The following is a 17,209-nucleotide window of genomic DNA, read 5'->3' on the forward strand; positions in this document are numbered from 1 at the left end:
TGTTCTTTTGTTTTCGCCAAATTGTTTTATCAATTTCTGCTGTTGTTCCCTCACCTCCAATCTCTCACTGTCTTTCGTTCCACATTTGTGAGCAAGTGCACCGAATCACACTTCCCCAGTATCCGACTGTGTCCTTATCAACAGAAAGAAGCGAAGAAATTGTTTTGTTTGAAATCCCTAGCCAGTAATATAAACAAATCGGAAGAGTAATTCCCAATCCAATCTTTATTTTGCTTAAAGATATTCCTGAAAGAATGCTTTATTAAATTTTGCATTTTGGACAAGTGTAATAGTGATAATTCTTATCATGATAAATTCGTTGATAGCATCTGTGAACTCTGCACATCGGGAGGTCCATTGCAATTATTTCTCTTTTGAACCATTCCCATGTGCTGGTTTCGTCGTAGAAGAGTTTGTTCAGCGAAGAAATGTTTTCCTCATCATGAAGATCTCGTTCGCGTGCCATGAGATCAAAAAAATACGAACCCTTATTACAAATAATTTTCAAAAATTATTATGGGAGAAAATATTTTTCTTCAAAATTTCATTCAAATATGATAATTTCCGCGGATTTTTATTTGTATATTCTTTTATGATAATATATAACTAATTGAAATATAATGATTAGAGTCATTTTTGGTTGTGCCGATATAATCGGATCATGCCGTAAATTGTTTAAAGTTGGTAACAGTAATTCATAAATTAGGTTAATGGGAATATAACGTACTGTTCAAAAAATAACATAAAGAAAGTTGTATTTTTAAAAAAAAGCAAGACTAAATGGATATAAAGCAATCAATAAAATTGAAATATTCATTTTCGACTCAAAATTCAAGTGATAAAAATCGACTTTTTCATCAAAAAATCTATGATCAAACCCTAATAAAATCATATTTCATAATTTCAAATCAGGTTATTGAGAGGCTATTGGTTTCAATGCCTTCACAACAAGTGAATTAGGGTATAATATAAATTAAAATATGAACCTTAATTATTGAATAGGGTTTTATTTATCAAAAATGATAAATAAACAGGTGTTTTGTTGATAAAGAATATCAAAAACGGGTCACCAATTTAATTATTCGAATTAGACGAAATTCACCAGTTAAAATATCCCACAATGACTTATTTCTTATTTTGATAACGAACATTTCCGTTTAAAAAAATAATTTGGAACAGTACGTTTTGTACCCACTTACCATAAATTATAATGGTTATTCAAGTGAAACGTATTTGTCAATCTTTTTATTGGAAATGCCTTTCATTATTTCAACTTTTAGTACATCTTCGTTTGAAACAGTTTTAACAGGATTAATTCCAAAATTAAACCTGCACTTCATTTCGTCGTTCTTGTCCTGAAACACTTCAAAAACAAAAGTTTCATTAATTCGTTCCTTCTTCAACGCTTGCAAAATTAGAAAAGTGAAAATATCTTCAAACGTACGAATTGCAAAGGAACTCAACTGCACACCGAGCCTTGTCTGCCAGATTCGAACTTGATATATTAGGAAAACGGCAATTGATAAAAAGAACATGTGGGTGATTATTTTTGAAATAATTATTTTTCATTGTTTTTTTCGGATGCATGAGAATTACGAAACAACATATTTAATCAATAAAAACCAAAATGATAAAATAAAAATTTGTATTTTTTTCTGAATATTTGCAAAAATAAGAAGTGCTTGTAATTTTCCATAATTATTATTGATCGCAAAATAAATAATACTTTCAATCTTGTAAAATGATTTTTTATTGATGTTTTTTTCAAAAAGGAGGTACTATTTTCAAAGAAGTTATCTCCATCAGAGCACATTGAATTATTTTTATTTTAAAGAAACTGTTTAGGAAGTAGTCTAAGCAATTTTGTCTAACTTTTCGAAAAATAACATTTCAGAATGGTTTTCAAATGTTTTTGCTTCTTTTAAGCAATTTCAACATATAACGAACAAATATGAATTGAAAGATATCTCTTTCTATTTTTTTGTTGTTCAAAAATTGTTATTTATTGAAGTTTCGAGAAATAGTTACAAAAACACATGCATGAACACAAACTGCTTTTTTCATATTAATTTAAAGAAAATAAAGAATATAACTTAATGAGTTTTTCACAAAAATTAATAAAAATTGAGTTTAGAAAAAGTGAGCAAGGAATTGATAGTTATTATTAGAATTGTCAATATTTAAACATTAAAAGCAATTTCTTTTGTTAAAGATTTATTGTGAATTCGTCGTTTCAAAAATAATATTGTTTTATGGAAAGATAAAAAAGAGTGACAGAAATTAAAAGAAAGAAAAAGAATTTGTTTTTTATGTTCAAGTTAAATATTTAACTTGCATATGTTGTCCTTTTACAAATTTCACACTCATCAACACCTATTTATGAATAAGCTTCCTCAGTGAAATCCCTTTTGTTGATTGCGCATTCTTTATCACAAGAAAGCATTTTTTGCTTCCACAATCTTCTCCTCCACCTGTCACATCCACACACCTTCCCTCACCAACAACCACAACCACCACTGCCCCCTCTTCCTCTCTGCCCGTGCCTTTCTCTCCTTCACCAACTTCACCCTCACCACCCACCAACCTGCCGTCTTCTCCTTCCCCCTCTTCTCCACCCCAAAAAATCTCCTTTCAGATGCCCACTCTCCAATCCCTGCCTCCATCTCCATCTCCCATTCCTCTTTCTCCTCGTTCATCCCCCTCGTCCAGCCCTTCCTTTTTTCTCCTTCTTCCCTCTCTTCCACTTCCCCTTCTCCATCTCCATCCCTTTCCCCTTCTCCTTCATCTTTCTCATCCTCATCCTCATCATCTTCTTTTTCTTCCCCTTCCCCTTCCCCCTTTCCTCTCCATATCCATCTCCAATCCCATCCTCACCTCCAAATTCACCTCAATCTCCATCTCTCAAACACCCTCTTCTCCAACATCTCATCTCCCCAATCCCCTCTATCACTTCCATCCCTTCACTCCCACTCACTCAATTCATTCTTCTCAACCACCTCTTCTTCAAACACCAATACAATCCCCTCCTTCTCCCTTCATTCATCTCTCTCCATCCAATCAACCATTTTCCTCCACACTCACAACCCCATTGTTGGTTCCATCCTCCCCAACCTCAACAGCCCATTCACTTCCCTCTCTGCCTTCAACGCCTCTTTCCTCCACGAAACACGTTCTTCATCAAATGCTCCTGTTTAACACATTGGAAATGAAACTCACAGAGAGAAACCTGGAAAATTGACTTCTTTTGATCTGAACAGCCATCGCTTTGAGTGGTGTGAATGGAATGATTCAAATGGTGGCTCATCATCTGGTGGTGCACTTTCTGTTGTTTGCACAAATGCTAATCTCACAATCACTTCTTGTTCATTCGATAATTGCTCAACAAGTGATCATGGAGGAGCATTGTATTGTAATGGTTTGTTAAATGTCAACATTGCAAAATCCAATTTCACAAACTGTTCTGCATTACATGGAGGAGCAACTGTGATAGATGGTCGACAATCATCTTGTGTTTATTTATTTTCTGATAACATGGTGGGAAATTGTTCAATAACAGATTGGTGTGGAACTGGATGGTTCTTTTATATCAGTGATTTTTCTTCAAACGTTCAATTCCTGTTCACCAAATGCATGTGCATTGCAAATTCTGGTTGCGATTCATCTGGTTCTCTCACATTTAATCGTCCTCCACAAAATAAACCAAGTCAGTTTTCAATCAATGAGTGCCAATTTGTAAATAATGAATTGACTTCAACTTCATCTGCACGCTGCAGTGCTGGTATTTATTTGGATGCAACCTTCACTTGGATGAATGAATTGAACTTCATCACATTCTGCTTTTTCGATGGCAACACCGCAACTAATGGCAGGGGAAATGATGTGTTTTTCAGTGGTAATGCCATTACTCAATCTCCGTTTGAGAATTGTGGATCAACAACTCCAACACAAAGAGTGTGGAATGCAGGAACAGCTGACAACGCTGTGTACAATGGCTGGCTCCCCCTCATCGCCCAGAACAAAATCGTTGCCAACAGTGGAACTGATGCTGATGCCTGTGGCAGACCCCAACAGGCTCCATGTGCCACCATCGAGTATGCCCTCACTGGTTTCATTTCACTCCTCCAAGACTCCTCCCTCACCCTCCTCACCTCAATATTTGTTCCCACTCAAACACTCACCTTCAGCGCGGTTGATACAAAAATCACTGGAAATTGTGCATCAACCTCTTCCAAAGTATATTCATGTTACGCACATTATCAAAATTCATTTGCTAAATCATTTTTTTTATATCCTCCTCAACTTTTTCCTGTTCTTAATTTCGTCACTCATTGCATGTTTTTCATCAACACTCTTCTCCATGATATCTTGAAGCTAATTCTTCATTCGCTTCTTTCCAGTTGTGTCAATCATCCACTTATCAGCAAACTCAGCCTATCACATTACCAAGATTTTATTCAACAAACATTATTTTCTTTTCCCATTTCTCATCTGCATTATCATCCTCTCACTTTTCATCTTCTTAACATTCTTCTTCTTCTTCTTCAAAGATGTCCGTCAGACGATTCAAGCTTTATGCGCTTGATACTCTACATCCGTCGTCCATTTCGAATGCTGCGATTGAACATGAAGGAGTCCATTTCGAGGCCTGTATAAAACTCGGATCAAACTTCCACAGGATGAAGAGATACAACTTATTGAAATTGAACATCTGAATAATTCGGCATATGAATGTGAAGAAAAAGAAGGAGAGCGCTTTAAAAAAAGGACAGAGAATGAAGAAACAGCAAGAAAAGGGAGATAAACTGATTCACATGTGGGAAAAGCAGATGATTAAACCAGAGAACATATGATTACAAAATAATCATGGTATATAGCAGGAAACTTCGTCTTCGCTGGACGTTCGTTTGCCAAGACCATCACAATTTCTTCTTCTTCTTCTTCTTCTTCTTCTTCTTCTTCTTCCATTCTTCTAATTCCTTCATGCAGTTCTCCTCTCTTCATCTTCTCAAACACCTTCACGTCGTATTCTTCTTCTTCAAACGGAATTTTTCCACTTGAAAACTCATACAAAATAAGTCCCAATGAAATACAGTAGATTTTTCAGTGGGTTTGATAAAAGATGAAGAAGAAGAAGAAGAATTTAATGAAGAAGAAGAAGAAAGAGAAGAAGAAAGAGAAGAACCTGAGTAGTTTTCTGAGTCAATTTCTGAGTTTGAGTCTATTTCTTGGTCGACTTCTGTATCACGAATCTGAATATGAATCTGGAGTTGAAATTGAAATGGAAGAAGAAGAAGAAGATGATGATGATGAAGAGGAGAATGAAAAGGAAGAAGAAGAATATGAATGATGATGTGGTAATAATACAAAAGTATCTGAGTTTTTTTCTTCTTCCTCTTTTTCCTCTTCTTCATTTTCATCATTTTCATTATAATTCTCTTTCTCCTCCTTCTTCTCCTCCTTCTTCTCTTCCTCTTCCTCTTCCTCTTCATCTTCATCTTCATCTTCATCTTCTTTAAGTTCATGCATTATTCAGAAATCTTTGAAAGAGAAAATGGTTATTTCACTTCCTTCTCTTATATTTTTGAGAGCGCCACGTTATGGGTCAGTCACCCAGTTGATCAAAATTGCACTTAATGAAATGGTGAACAAAGGTGCAAATGGGAAATATTTAAAAGAGAACTGACACTTGGCAAATTGAAAATTATTATAAATGCAGTGAAAACACATGTTTAAAACAAGAAAGATACAATTTAATTAAATTGAATGTTTTAAAATATAAACTATAAAGAGAAGGAATTATAAGTGTTGAATCTTTTCCCTCATTGTTATTCAGCAATGACGAATTCATAAGGGGATGGGATGTCTAAGTTGTGGAGGGAGTAAGAGAAGGAAGTGAAATAACCATTTTCTCTTTCAATCAAAACACAAGCGTTTTGATTACAGAGAAAACATATATTTCACTTCCTTCTCTTATATTTTTGAGAGCATAGATAATTGGGAAGATTTGATAATATTTATTAGCTTGGACTAATATTCTTTTCTTCATATTGTTTCTTTTCCAATTCTTTTCTTCTTTGAGATCTTGTGCGGATAATGAATTCAATCTTAGCCTCTTTGATAACTGTCTGTGAAGCATTGTTTTCTTCGGTGTCCTCTGGTTCCTCAACTTTATCTGGGTGTGCAAATATTGCTTGTTGTTTTTGATCTCTGTTTTCACATCTCTCCTTTGTTGGTGTTTGATCTTCTGATTTTGAACTGGAATTTGTTTCGGAATCGGATTCCGCCTCAGAATCTGAATCGGACTCTGACGCAGACCCACTTTCTTCAGGTTGGAGAATAGTTGAATTGTATCTTGCAATCACGTGGGCCAGTTTGCTTGACACATCTGATTGGACGTAATGCTTTGTGATAGTGTTGCTTCTAGGAGAGAGTCTGGAAAACTTAGCAATTTGGGCTAATGGAATTCCTGCCATTGTTAGCGCAGTGATAGACGCATACTTCAATGAATAAGGCCTGAAACACTTTGGAATCCCAGCATCCTGTAACATTTCAGCTGCATAGTAACGAATCCTTCTTGCAGAAAGTGTTAGATGAGTTTTCTCATCTATGAATAGTGAAGTTGCAGTTGGCTGAGATTCTTTGATTCTGTTCCAAAGTTCCTTTACGGAAGCTGCTGGACACACAAGCGGCTGTTCTTTTAGAAACGGGATGATAATGTCTGTACGTTCTGTTGATGTTTTTAATGATGAATCAAGTTTTATTGCATCGTCTCCAATTGTTGAATTCTGTAGATTTATCCTTTCCAACTCCGTAAAGCAAGAGGTGGAGAACAACATTCATGTGCATATAGCCTTTTTTGTCAATTCATGAAAGTCAAGATTCCTGTTCTTTCTTAATGATATTATTGACTTAAGTTGGAGTTGGGGATTCCAGATGTCTGGTTCGTCTTTTTTCTTCGTATTATCTGATCTCCGGAATGATTTCAATAACCTTTGCATGAGTGCCGATTCTCCCAGTCCTCGATTGAACAGTAATTCTGAGATAAGAGATAATGCGGCACATGTTTGTTTGAGCGTCGAAGCTTTCGTCCCTTTGTCCTTCAGGCTTATGAAAATGGAAGCACAATTTAAACTCACTCACTCCATGCTTCTGATGGATCTCCGTTTATATTATCTTCTCATATTTCACTGAAACGCGCATAGCTATATGAATATCCTTTCCATGTGTTTTCAGCAACGCAATTTTTGCATTCGTCGATTACCCTTTCGGAATATCCCTTTGAAACATGCATTCTCCGAAGACATTCATCTTTTTGCGATTTTAAGTTTTGATAAGGACTATTCTCATTCTGCCTGGTGGAAGACTTGCTTCCATTCGCTTCATCCTTCTTCCTTCTTCCAGGATCTGATTCTGTTCTTTCCCTCTCCATTCGCAGTGTCTCGACATTCTTATCAGTGGTTCCCATATCTACCCTCTCCAATCTGGCATAAGAAAAAGAACATGTTCATTTTCCTCTAATGATTTCACAATCGTTGGGACTATTAGTGGAATAGGTGGATGGGCTAAAATAACGCCTCTTTGCCATGATTGCTGGAGTCCATCTTCGTTTTGTGTGCTTCCTGGACCGCCCCATCGGTCCGCTTTCGTGTTCTCCTTCGTTGCGAACGCATCGAAAGTTATTTTGAAATTGAGGTTTTCCGTGATCTCGTTTCAGTCTTCTTGTTTTATGGAGTAATCTCCCCCTCTTTCTAGCCTGGATAGAGCATCTGCTCCGACATTCTTCATCCCTGGCAAGTGTTGGGCTTTTATCTGAATGTGACAGTTTGAACAAATGTTCAAATTTTCATCAGCAACTTCCTGAGATTTGATCCTGCATTCCATCGATTGACATTGAAAACTGCTATTAAATTGTCTAATCTGATGAGCAATCTGCAGATTTTGTTCACCTGAAGAAGGAATCTGAAATGGTTGAGTGCAGGATTGATTGCATATAATTCCCTGAAATTCGAGCTCTGGCATCTCAATTTCCCTGGAAGCGATTGATGGAAATCGTATTTCTTGTTGTTCATTTGATGAATCGCTCCCACAGCTCTCTCTGACGCGTCTGTCGTTAAGGTTGCTTGTTGTTGGGATATTGGATTAAGCTATCCCTGTTTTTTCGCATTCAGTCTCGATATCAATTTTTGAATACTCGGAAGGATTAACGGACTGATTTTCATCCTTCCTTTCCATCCCACCATTCTGACCATTCTGTTCAGCAGCATGAACATTGTTGGAAGAAGGAGCGAAGCTTCCTTGAAAACGAAGCAAGTTGCACTTAGCTTTCCAAAAAATGAAGCGAAATCTTTGACTCATGTTTGCTTGCATTTCAGTGCTCGGAGCATCCATCTGTTGCATTCCGTGAGCAATTCTTTCTTTCTGTCTTTCTCCAAAGTTACGGTGAAGTTGGAAGTTTCCCATGAGTATCCGAGGAATGAAAAACAATTTGATGGTATTATGTGGCTCTTTTCCAGATTCACAATTAGTCCAAGCTTTTGAAGCAGACTTATAACTTCTTGAGCAATTCTCTTTAGTTCCTGCTTGTCTTGATAGAGCAAGACCACGTCGTCCTAATATGTCACAGCTTTCACCTTCCATCTTTCCCGAATGAAAGCAATGACTTTTCTCATAATTTTTGTGAATATTCTTAGAGAGTCCTTGTAACCGAAAGGCATGCTGGTGAAGCAATAAAATTCTTTGTTGAATTCGAAGCTTAGAAAAAGAGTGAAGTCCTTGGGAACCTTGATAAGTTAGTATGCTTGGCATAAATCCAGTGTGACTGCGAAATCCCCCTTCTTTATAAATCTTTCTTAAATACGATAATGTTCTTTTTTGAAGTGAATAGTTTTTATCGCGTTGTTTAACCTCCTGCAATCTACAATCTGTCTCCAGCTCCCGTTCCTTTTCCTGACTACAAATATTGGATTGACAAATTTCACTTGGTTTTTGGTGATTTTCCTGAGAATTCCAGTTTTCACTTGAACTTTTTTCAATTTTGCAAAAGCTTCCCTTGTTTCTTATGATTCATCCAGTCTCCTGCAACTTTATTGAGAATTGATAAAGGTTTAACGAGCTTTGGCACTCCTCCAAACCTGAACAACTCCTCTTTTGATCATCTTTTCTCCTCCCACCATCTTCCAATCCTTGGCAAATAATACCTTTTTTTTACCAATTGTTAAGTCGTGTTTTATTGTGACTTTGCATTGTCCCCTGAACTTCCTCTTGAGGAACCTCTTGAAGCGCTGCTTGTGAAAAATGATAGTCTTGCTCTGGTTGTCCGGGGCCAATCTCGAAAAAACAGATAATTCTTTAATCCGCTTTGAAATCCCCCGGTTTATTTCTTCCTTGCATATGAATTTGCAATGCTTGCCGACCCCCATCTCAATTTTGAGGATGTTTTCTTTGATTCTTCAAGAATATCTTTTTGCCTTTGAGTTAGCAGCGATGATGAAAATTCGTCTTTCATTTTTTCTGATTCAGAAAACCCATATCTTGCTTGTATTCTAACGTGTCGAGCTTCTTTCAGAGCTTGGGATTAAAGCAAACATGAATCTGCTATCATTTCTTTTGTTGTATCTCCTGACTTGATTGTTGAGCATGCTGAAATTAGTAACTATTTTTACCAAATAAAGATATGTTTCCGTCCGTTCCCCCGCACGATCGATAGCATCTTTCCAAAATACTTTGGATCTATTAAATGGTGGTGGAGCATTCTGGAATATAGGACTCAAATCTTCATCTTTCAATAATGATAACGCTTCGTTAATTTCATTCTCTGGAAGATGCTTATCGAAAAGTGAAACCTCTGGAGGCTGTTCAAATATTTCGATAAATGTTTGTTGAAGAGAACAATCTCCTTCATCCTCTTCAATTCGTGTTGGATCTGTACGTCCATCAAGTGCAGACTGAACATTTGATTGGGAAGCGAAATAACTCCCTGATATTGGGGGAATTGCACTCAGAGGGTCTCCAGTCAGCGGAGCTGCACAAAGTTTGGTAGCGAGTCCGGTTCCCATGAAAATAGTCGACATTCTTCTTTTTGATCAGCGATCGTGACTGACCCATAACATGGCGCTCTCAAAAATATAAGAGAAGGATGTGAAACAAATGTTTTCTTTGTAATCAAAATGCTTGTGTCTTGATTGGTTATTTAAAAAAAAAATGAAAACTTCTAAGGAGCCGATTCAAAATATGGCTATTTTTTATCGAATTTTGTATGTTGCGGAATAAGAAACATATCTGGCTTGTTCGTTGCTTTCAAAGTGCATTTGTAGCAGCTTTGTTTGCAATGAAAAAGTTTGCACCATATGCATTTATTCCTTTTTAAGTGTGACAATAAACAAATCTGTGAGAGCTAAAAACTAATTGAGAGTTGAATTAGTTGAAGCTATTTTTGAGGGAAATTAGCGAATAACTATTTAAGACAACAACGTCAACTAATTCATTTTATGTTTTTTGAGATGTTATCGAAAATTCGCTGTATATTACTTTAATTTCTGAAAACATTGAACAATTGCATTTTCATTTTTTCATTCTTCCTTCGTGAACAGATGTTTTATCTTTTCAACTTTTGAGGTTTTTCATTCTTTTCATCAAAATAAAACGAACCTTCAAAAAAGAAATATCATTTGTAACGCACATTTTTTGGTAATTCACAAACAATCATTTTCTATTTGAAACAATTTCGCAAAAGTGAAATGAACAATTAGCATTTTCTTCAATTATGTCTCATTCAACAATATCAAAAATAACAAGAATGATAGCCATTATGTTTAAAAAAAGCATTTCAATTTTAAAAAATTAATTATTCATAAATAACTGATTTCTCTGAAAAAAATGGAATTAAAAGTTGTTCATAATCATCATATCCTGATTCACGAAAGCTTTCATTGAAAAATTTTATTTCTAACATAATAATATGAACTGTTATTGACAAATGAGTGAAAGTTAAATATTAAGAGAATAACACATAAAATGTAATAAGAATATTGCAAATGCAAACTTCATTTATGATACACTAAGAATTGTATTATTAGATACAACAATCGAGCTTCAATTCTTCCGCCTTCGCACAAAAAAATTGAAAAGAAGAAATAAATATTTAGTTATGGGATTGATCATAAAATTTTATCGATGAAATTTTTGTTCAAGAATCATAAAACTGCTCCACCAAAAAGTGTTGCTTTTTTAGGCTAATTACCACTATGCTGTTGTTGTTCAAAAATTCGTTAAATTGAAAGAGGTATTAATTCACACTTATGCCCGCATCTGCACTGGAAGAGTTCCAGAGCAAAGATTTCTTCACATTGTGCCTGATTCATCCAGATGTGTGCAATGCTGCCAAGTGCAGATCTACTCTTTTCCTATCACTGAACAGAGCAGTTTTTAAGACGGTTAGCCAGTGCTGGATGATCAGGTGCAGGTGCATTCGTATGTGTCAGCGGAGGCAGGGATGAAAAGGCTAGTGGATGTGGTGCAGTTGGAGGTGAGAAAGAAAGAAAGGTGGTGAGCGCTGTTCAAAATAGTGAGGCTGGCTGTGGAGTTGGAAGGACTGCGGCTGTGAATGAACGAGGTGGAAGGGGCAGATAATTTTAAATTTCCACTGAGTAACGGGTAGTTAATAATGAAACTTCATAAGGAGATTGCTTGGAATAGAGAGAGAGGAAGGAGCCAATGTATTGCAAAGTTTTGTTTATATCATCTTCTTTAGTGCAGCTAAAATAGGTTCATTTGAAAGAGAGTGTTTTCAACAGCATGCTGCTGAACATTGAGTGTTCATTGAGCGAAATTGTTTCTATGATTTCTCCGTTTTCACAAATATAAGCAATGTCATTTCCATCACAGCAGTCTTCTTTTTTGTATTCATCTTCTTTTTCTTTCTTTTTCTTTTTTCTCTTTGCTCTTCTTCTAACATCCCTCAAATTTCTATTTTTATTTTTTATTTTTTTCTTCCTTTTCATTCAAATTATCTCTTTCATTCATATTTCTTAAAAGTATCCGCTTCTTCGCAATTTTTTTTCCAGATATCTTCTTCAGCCATATAATCATTTTCACGCTATCTCTCTTTTCTTTTTCCAAGATTCACAGTAAATGTCCTCCCAAACCTTCATAATTAATTATCTTCTTTTTCATTCATTTCATTAATGTTTTGCGGCTGTTCATTCTTCCATAGGCCATTCAATTAATATTTTCTGATTTCTTTAATGCATTTTATATCCTCTTTTTCTGCATCCCATGTTCATTCATTGGCATAAAATTTACCTGCAAAACAATCTAATTTCTACAAAAAAATATTTGATGATAAAAAGCACTAATATAAAAAATACAAACCTATTCTTTTTATAATGATCATTGTTTTCAAATTTTCTTCTCCTCCTCCAAATATCGTTCCTTTCCGTAAACAAAATCCATCTGTTTCGTCTTCGTTTCTCTTCTGCTTTTTCAAAAAAAAAAAAAAAAATAGCCAAAACTCAATTCTGCTACCACTTAAATAATCTCCACCAACTCCATTCATTAAAAATTGATGATGAGGAAAAGGAAGAAGAAGATGATTTATTCGAACTCTCAAATTGATTGTTTTTGTAAATTTTCATGTTTGCTAAGCAGATTTTTAGTGGAAAATGCTTGAATTCATCATCACAGTTTGTTTTCATGCAATAAAAATAAATGGTGAAGGCAAATGTTCAAAGAAAAATAAATCAAACCCTCTGAAATAAACAAAATGCAAGAATTTTATAATTATATCAACTGAAACATTCTTTAAATATTATGCTCCAAAATTTCACTTTGTTCTACAAAAGAACAATGGACAGTTTTCCTACGAATATCCATTTCTTTTTGCTTTCGTTTATTTATATAAAATCAAAATTTATTTTGATCAAAATATTTAATAAAAATTCCTTTTTTTTGGTCTTCGAACATAATTATGATGCGTTCGAATGAAATTTTATTCATAAAAAAAATGAACTTTAAGCATTTTAAAGAAAACAGATATTAATAGAAATATAATAATGGAATATTTTTTTGATCTGTGGTGTTTTTTCAAAAAGTTTCTCACTTTTTTTTTGAAATGAAAAAATATCAAAATAAATATTCAATATTTAATACTAACTTAATAAGCCTCCTTGCTATCACCTTTTCTCCTCAGGAAAGGCACAAATCAGAGATGGAGAAGCTAAAACCCCCAATCTGCCCACATCATGGATTAGGTGAAGAAATTTTGTCTGAAAGTTTAATCACAGACTTTTTCCAATATGGGACAAAATATTAGACTTCAGGCATTTTCATTGAAATATTTTGCACCTGCAATAAACTTTTTGAGATCAAAAAAATTTGAAAAAAAGGTTTATTTTTTGAAATGCATGTGATGTCACACAACATGATGTTATTATATCAATGATGTTTGCTAACAGATATGAAAATCAAATTTATTTTGAAATCTGGTTAAGTTCAATAATGTTATCAGTGAAAAAATTTTTTCATGTATTGTGCATAAAAAGCTTTAAAGTCCATATTTCCCCCCATATACTGAAAACTGTTTTAAAAATGTGAAAAGAGAAAAGAAATATTTGGTTATTTTAAATTTTATCCGGATTAGAAAAAATGTGCTGATAAAAAACCACCATTTCATTCAAAATGATTACAGCTTGTGCAAAAAATACCGGACAAGATCGATTTCTCAATAGCCACAAGAGGAATAATTCTGACATTTTTTTTCAAAACACATCTCATATATGCAAACTCATTTGATATATGGGTAATTATTTTTGAAAAGTCGCAAATGTTTAATTTTCAAATAAATAAAAATTTCATATCTTAATCAAATTTCGGTTCCAGCTAATGTAACTTCATCAAAGTGGAGGATATAACTTGACAATGCTATTCAACACATTATTGTGAAATTGTATGAGCGGGAACCGAAATTTGATTAAGATATGAAATTTTTATTTATTTGAAAATTAAACGTTTGCGACTTTTCAAAAAGAATTACTCATATAAAACTTTCCAATAAACCTCATTTGTGCTCAGAATAAATTATTTTTCTAATCTCGGAGATACTCATAATCCTATTTCTCCGACATTTAAAAAAATTATTTTTATCTGAGTATAAACGATGAAGTTTTGAAAGTCTCGTTTATCAATTGAGTTTGTATTGATGGGATGTATTTTGAAGAAAATTGTCAGAATTATTCCTCTTGTGATTGTTGTGAAATCGATCTTGTCCGGTATTTTTTGAACAAACCGTATCTTTTGAGTGATAATTTTTGAAATTGTCAAATTACTTTAAATAATTTTTTTATCAAAAGTTGCAATTTAAAAATCACTTTTTTTGAGTTTTAATATTTGATTGGTTTAAAAATCACTTGAAATTTTCTGAAATCCATTCTCGAGATAAATTAAAAATTTCAGTGATAAATGAATTTCGAAATTGAAATATTCATTTTCGAAATTGAATTATTCTTTTTCGAAATCGAATTAATAAATAACGAATTTGAATTATTAATTTTTTTATATGAATTATTTTTTTAGAGTTTGGATTATTTTTGGTGTATCTGATATGATGAAAACATATAACCAATATTTATATTTCAAAAAAGTTAATCAAAATTTGTGAAAAACTGAATGTCTCAACTTCATTTGCAAATTGAAAAAGATGCACAACTTCATAAAAGAAACGTTACTACAGAGGAAGCACAAAGAATTATGAAAGAATTCTGTAATCATCACAATTCATGTGGATCAAATAAACATTTGACTATAATCCTTGGTAAATGTTCAACGGGAAAAAGCACATTGATAAATGCTTTACAGGGAATAATTCTGCAAGAAACCAGAGATGGAAAAATCGTTAAAGTCAGCGAATCGTCAAAAGGGCCAAAAATTGGAAATGGGAGAATTGCTGAAACACAGCTTCCAAAAATTTATCATCTCAAAAAAAAAGGGTGCCTGTTAGACACACGAGGGTTTCATGGAACCAATATCGATATTGTAACAGACATACTAAATACACTGATATTGGAAGCGAATCTGAGAAAATGCAATAAAGTTTCAGTTTTGTATCTCTCTGAATTTAGTAATTACTGCAATTTATCAAAATTGGAAGAAGACATGCTGCTGGTGAACGATATTTGTGAGGACATGAATCTTCCTGTTTTATTTGTTGCCAACAAGTGCAAAGAACCACTGAAATACGAACTGAAAGCAAACAAAGAGCCTGAAGAGATCCAAACAAAAAAAATTGAGAAATTCCTTCACGAGCAGTTCATGGAAATGTATAAGGGGCAAATGGATGAGATCAAAAATAAATATTTCAAGCAAATTAATCTTTCAGATTCAAATGCACTAAGTGATGAAGAGACCTTCAGAATACTTATTGAAAAAGCAAGCGCTTCAACAGAGATAGAAAAATCCAATTTGGTGAAGTGCTTGAATCAACTAAAAATTCTCGTTGTTCTGAGAAAGGCACTTGAAGAAGGACGATTGGTATATTATGATCCAATGATCAAACACTCTATCAATAGACTTGGTATAATTTTGCGTAAAACTAGTTATTATATTAATTCTGATCGTTTATCGCTTGGCCGCTGTACGCCAGAGTCCTTCATGTTCCTTAATACTGCTTCTGAAATGGCAATTAAACTTAGTTGGCTTGTGGAAGCGATGATTGGCAGGATGCATTTTCCCAAAAATTTGGTATTGATCAAAGAATCATGCGAATATTTAATAAATATGCTGGAGCAAGACAGTTGCAAGTTGAGTTCAGATGAAAGGAGAATATTTGATGAGATGAGGAAGTTGGATATTGAAACTCCAGAACTTGTGGATTCCAGAATCCAAAATGAAAAGAATTCAATTGCTAAAAATATGGATATGATCAAATCCAAAAAAGAAAAACTTGCTAAAGTTGATACAGATGAGCCTGTTTTATACGCGTATTATACCTTTAAAAAAAGAGATGGATTCTTTTCGAATAAAATAACAGTTGATATTCCTCTAAATATACCAAACTCAACGTTTGAATTTTCTGCAGCTAATGAATACACAAAACCCGATGATGAAAGACTGACTCCGAAAATTGAAAATGGATGGTTTCAAGGAGCATTCAAGGCAGAAAGCAAAATTCATAAAATAGCATCAAATGGAATTTCGTTTGCGACAAAATTAATTCCCTCTGAAAAAATTAAGAATGTTACTGGTGTTGCTGCTTCCAGCTTAACTACTCCTCTTTTGAAATTTCTCATGCCAAATCAGTTATGCGTGTGCGAAGGAACAATTAACTTTTTTGCCCCATCAAGAGACTTACAGACAAATGCACAAAAAATCTGGAAGTTAAAATCCAGAGTGGAAGACATGAGTAAACAGATTGAAAAGGCTAGCAATAGCATAGCTTTTTTGCAGGAAACAAAGGAAAAAATTATTAATACAAAAGCAAAGCTTGATGAAACGAAAATGATGAAAGAAGTTTGGCAGAAAAGAGTTAAAAAAGTTGAAGAAATTTTGCAATTTTGTGATGAATGCGACAAGAAATATGAAGAAAATCGGGAAAAGATAGATCAACTTTTTTCGTTTGCAAAGCTCTATCTTCCACAGACATTTGTGAATCAGTTAAAAGCTGAGAAATTGATGGCATCAACTTCCTCTTCTCTTTCGCCATCTTCTTCTGCTGTGCCATCAATGTCCAGTTCTTTTGAAGGAAAACGGCAAAAATCATCATCTTCTTCAGCTGAATCCTCGTTTTTGTCGAGTGTATGTGAATGCAAAGCTACTGAAAATGAAAAAGAAGAAGAAAAAGAAGAAAAAGAAGAAAAAGAAGAAAAAGAAGAAGAGGAAGAGGAAGAGGAAGAGGAAGAGGAGGAAGAAGAAGAAGAAGAAGAAGAAGAAAACTTTTCACTTTTTCATCAGCCACGCGATAATCAGAAGGTTTTAGCAAGTTTTGTAATTAAAATGGGGAAACTAAAAGAAACTCGTAAGCAGCAAAAAACTATTTCTTTGAAAATTGAAGGAAAATATGACCCAACGGAAGTTGAAAAATTTGTTGAAGAATGTGGAAGAATTTCGAATCAAACAGCTGGGTGTATTGGCTATTTTGAGCAATTCAAAAGATGCATTGAAAACGATGAAAAAGAAATTAAGTCGTTTTATGCTTAATCTTCTGTAGTTGATTGAAAGA

The 17,209-nt window shown here is 34.1% G+C and overlaps 6 protein-coding genes across 6 annotated transcripts; 1 reads left to right on the forward strand and 5 right to left on the reverse strand.

The window, feature by feature from the left end:
- Nucleotides 1-2,474: 2,474 nt before the first annotated feature.
- Nucleotides 2,475-2,898, reverse strand: MONOS_17568 (uncharacterized protein; the record flags this gene model as incomplete). Its single annotated transcript, XM_067870500.1, has 2 exons — nt 2,475-2,837; nt 2,887-2,898. 2 exons carry the CDS (start codon nt 2,896-2,898, stop codon nt 2,475-2,477), a joined length of 375 nt encoding a protein of 124 aa, XP_067727432.1.
- Nucleotides 2,899-3,905: 1,007 nt separating this feature from the next.
- On the reverse strand, nt 3,906-4,112 carry MONOS_7553 (uncharacterized protein; the record flags this gene model as incomplete). Its single annotated transcript, XM_067877888.1, has 1 exon — nt 3,906-4,112. One exon carries the CDS (start codon nt 4,110-4,112, stop codon nt 3,906-3,908), a length of 207 nt encoding a protein of 68 aa, XP_067727433.1.
- Nucleotides 4,113-5,241: 1,129 nt separating this feature from the next.
- Nucleotides 5,242-5,526, reverse strand: MONOS_7552 (uncharacterized protein; the record flags this gene model as incomplete). The annotated part of the gene is made up of 1 exon (XM_067877887.1): nt 5,242-5,526. The coding sequence occupies one exon, from the start codon at nt 5,524-5,526 to the stop codon at nt 5,242-5,244; it is 285 nt and encodes a 94-aa protein (XP_067727434.1).
- A 491-nt stretch (nt 5,527-6,017) lies between these two features.
- Nucleotides 6,018-6,836, reverse strand: MONOS_7551 (uncharacterized protein; the record flags this gene model as incomplete). Its single annotated transcript, XM_067877886.1, has 1 exon — nt 6,018-6,836. One exon carries the CDS (start codon nt 6,834-6,836, stop codon nt 6,018-6,020), a length of 819 nt encoding a protein of 272 aa, XP_067727435.1.
- A 1,303-nt stretch (nt 6,837-8,139) lies between these two features.
- MONOS_7550 (uncharacterized protein) lies at nt 8,140-8,637 on the reverse strand (the record flags this gene model as incomplete). Its single annotated transcript, XM_067877885.1, has 1 exon — nt 8,140-8,637. One exon carries the CDS (start codon nt 8,635-8,637, stop codon nt 8,140-8,142), a length of 498 nt encoding a protein of 165 aa, XP_067727436.1.
- A 6,510-nt stretch (nt 8,638-15,147) lies between these two features.
- MONOS_7549 (uncharacterized protein) lies at nt 15,148-17,187 on the forward strand (the record flags this gene model as incomplete). Its single annotated transcript, XM_067877883.1, has 1 exon — nt 15,148-17,187. The coding sequence occupies one exon, from the start codon at nt 15,148-15,150 to the stop codon at nt 17,185-17,187; it is 2,040 nt and encodes a 679-aa protein (XP_067727437.1).
- Nucleotides 17,188-17,209: the final 22 nt, after the last annotated feature.

Source organism: Monocercomonoides exilis (assembly GCF_001643675.1).
Source record: "Monocercomonoides exilis strain PA203 chromosome Unknown scaffold22-1379369, whole genome shotgun sequence".
Taxonomy (NCBI): Eukaryota; Preaxostyla; order Oxymonadida; family Polymastigidae; genus Monocercomonoides; species Monocercomonoides exilis.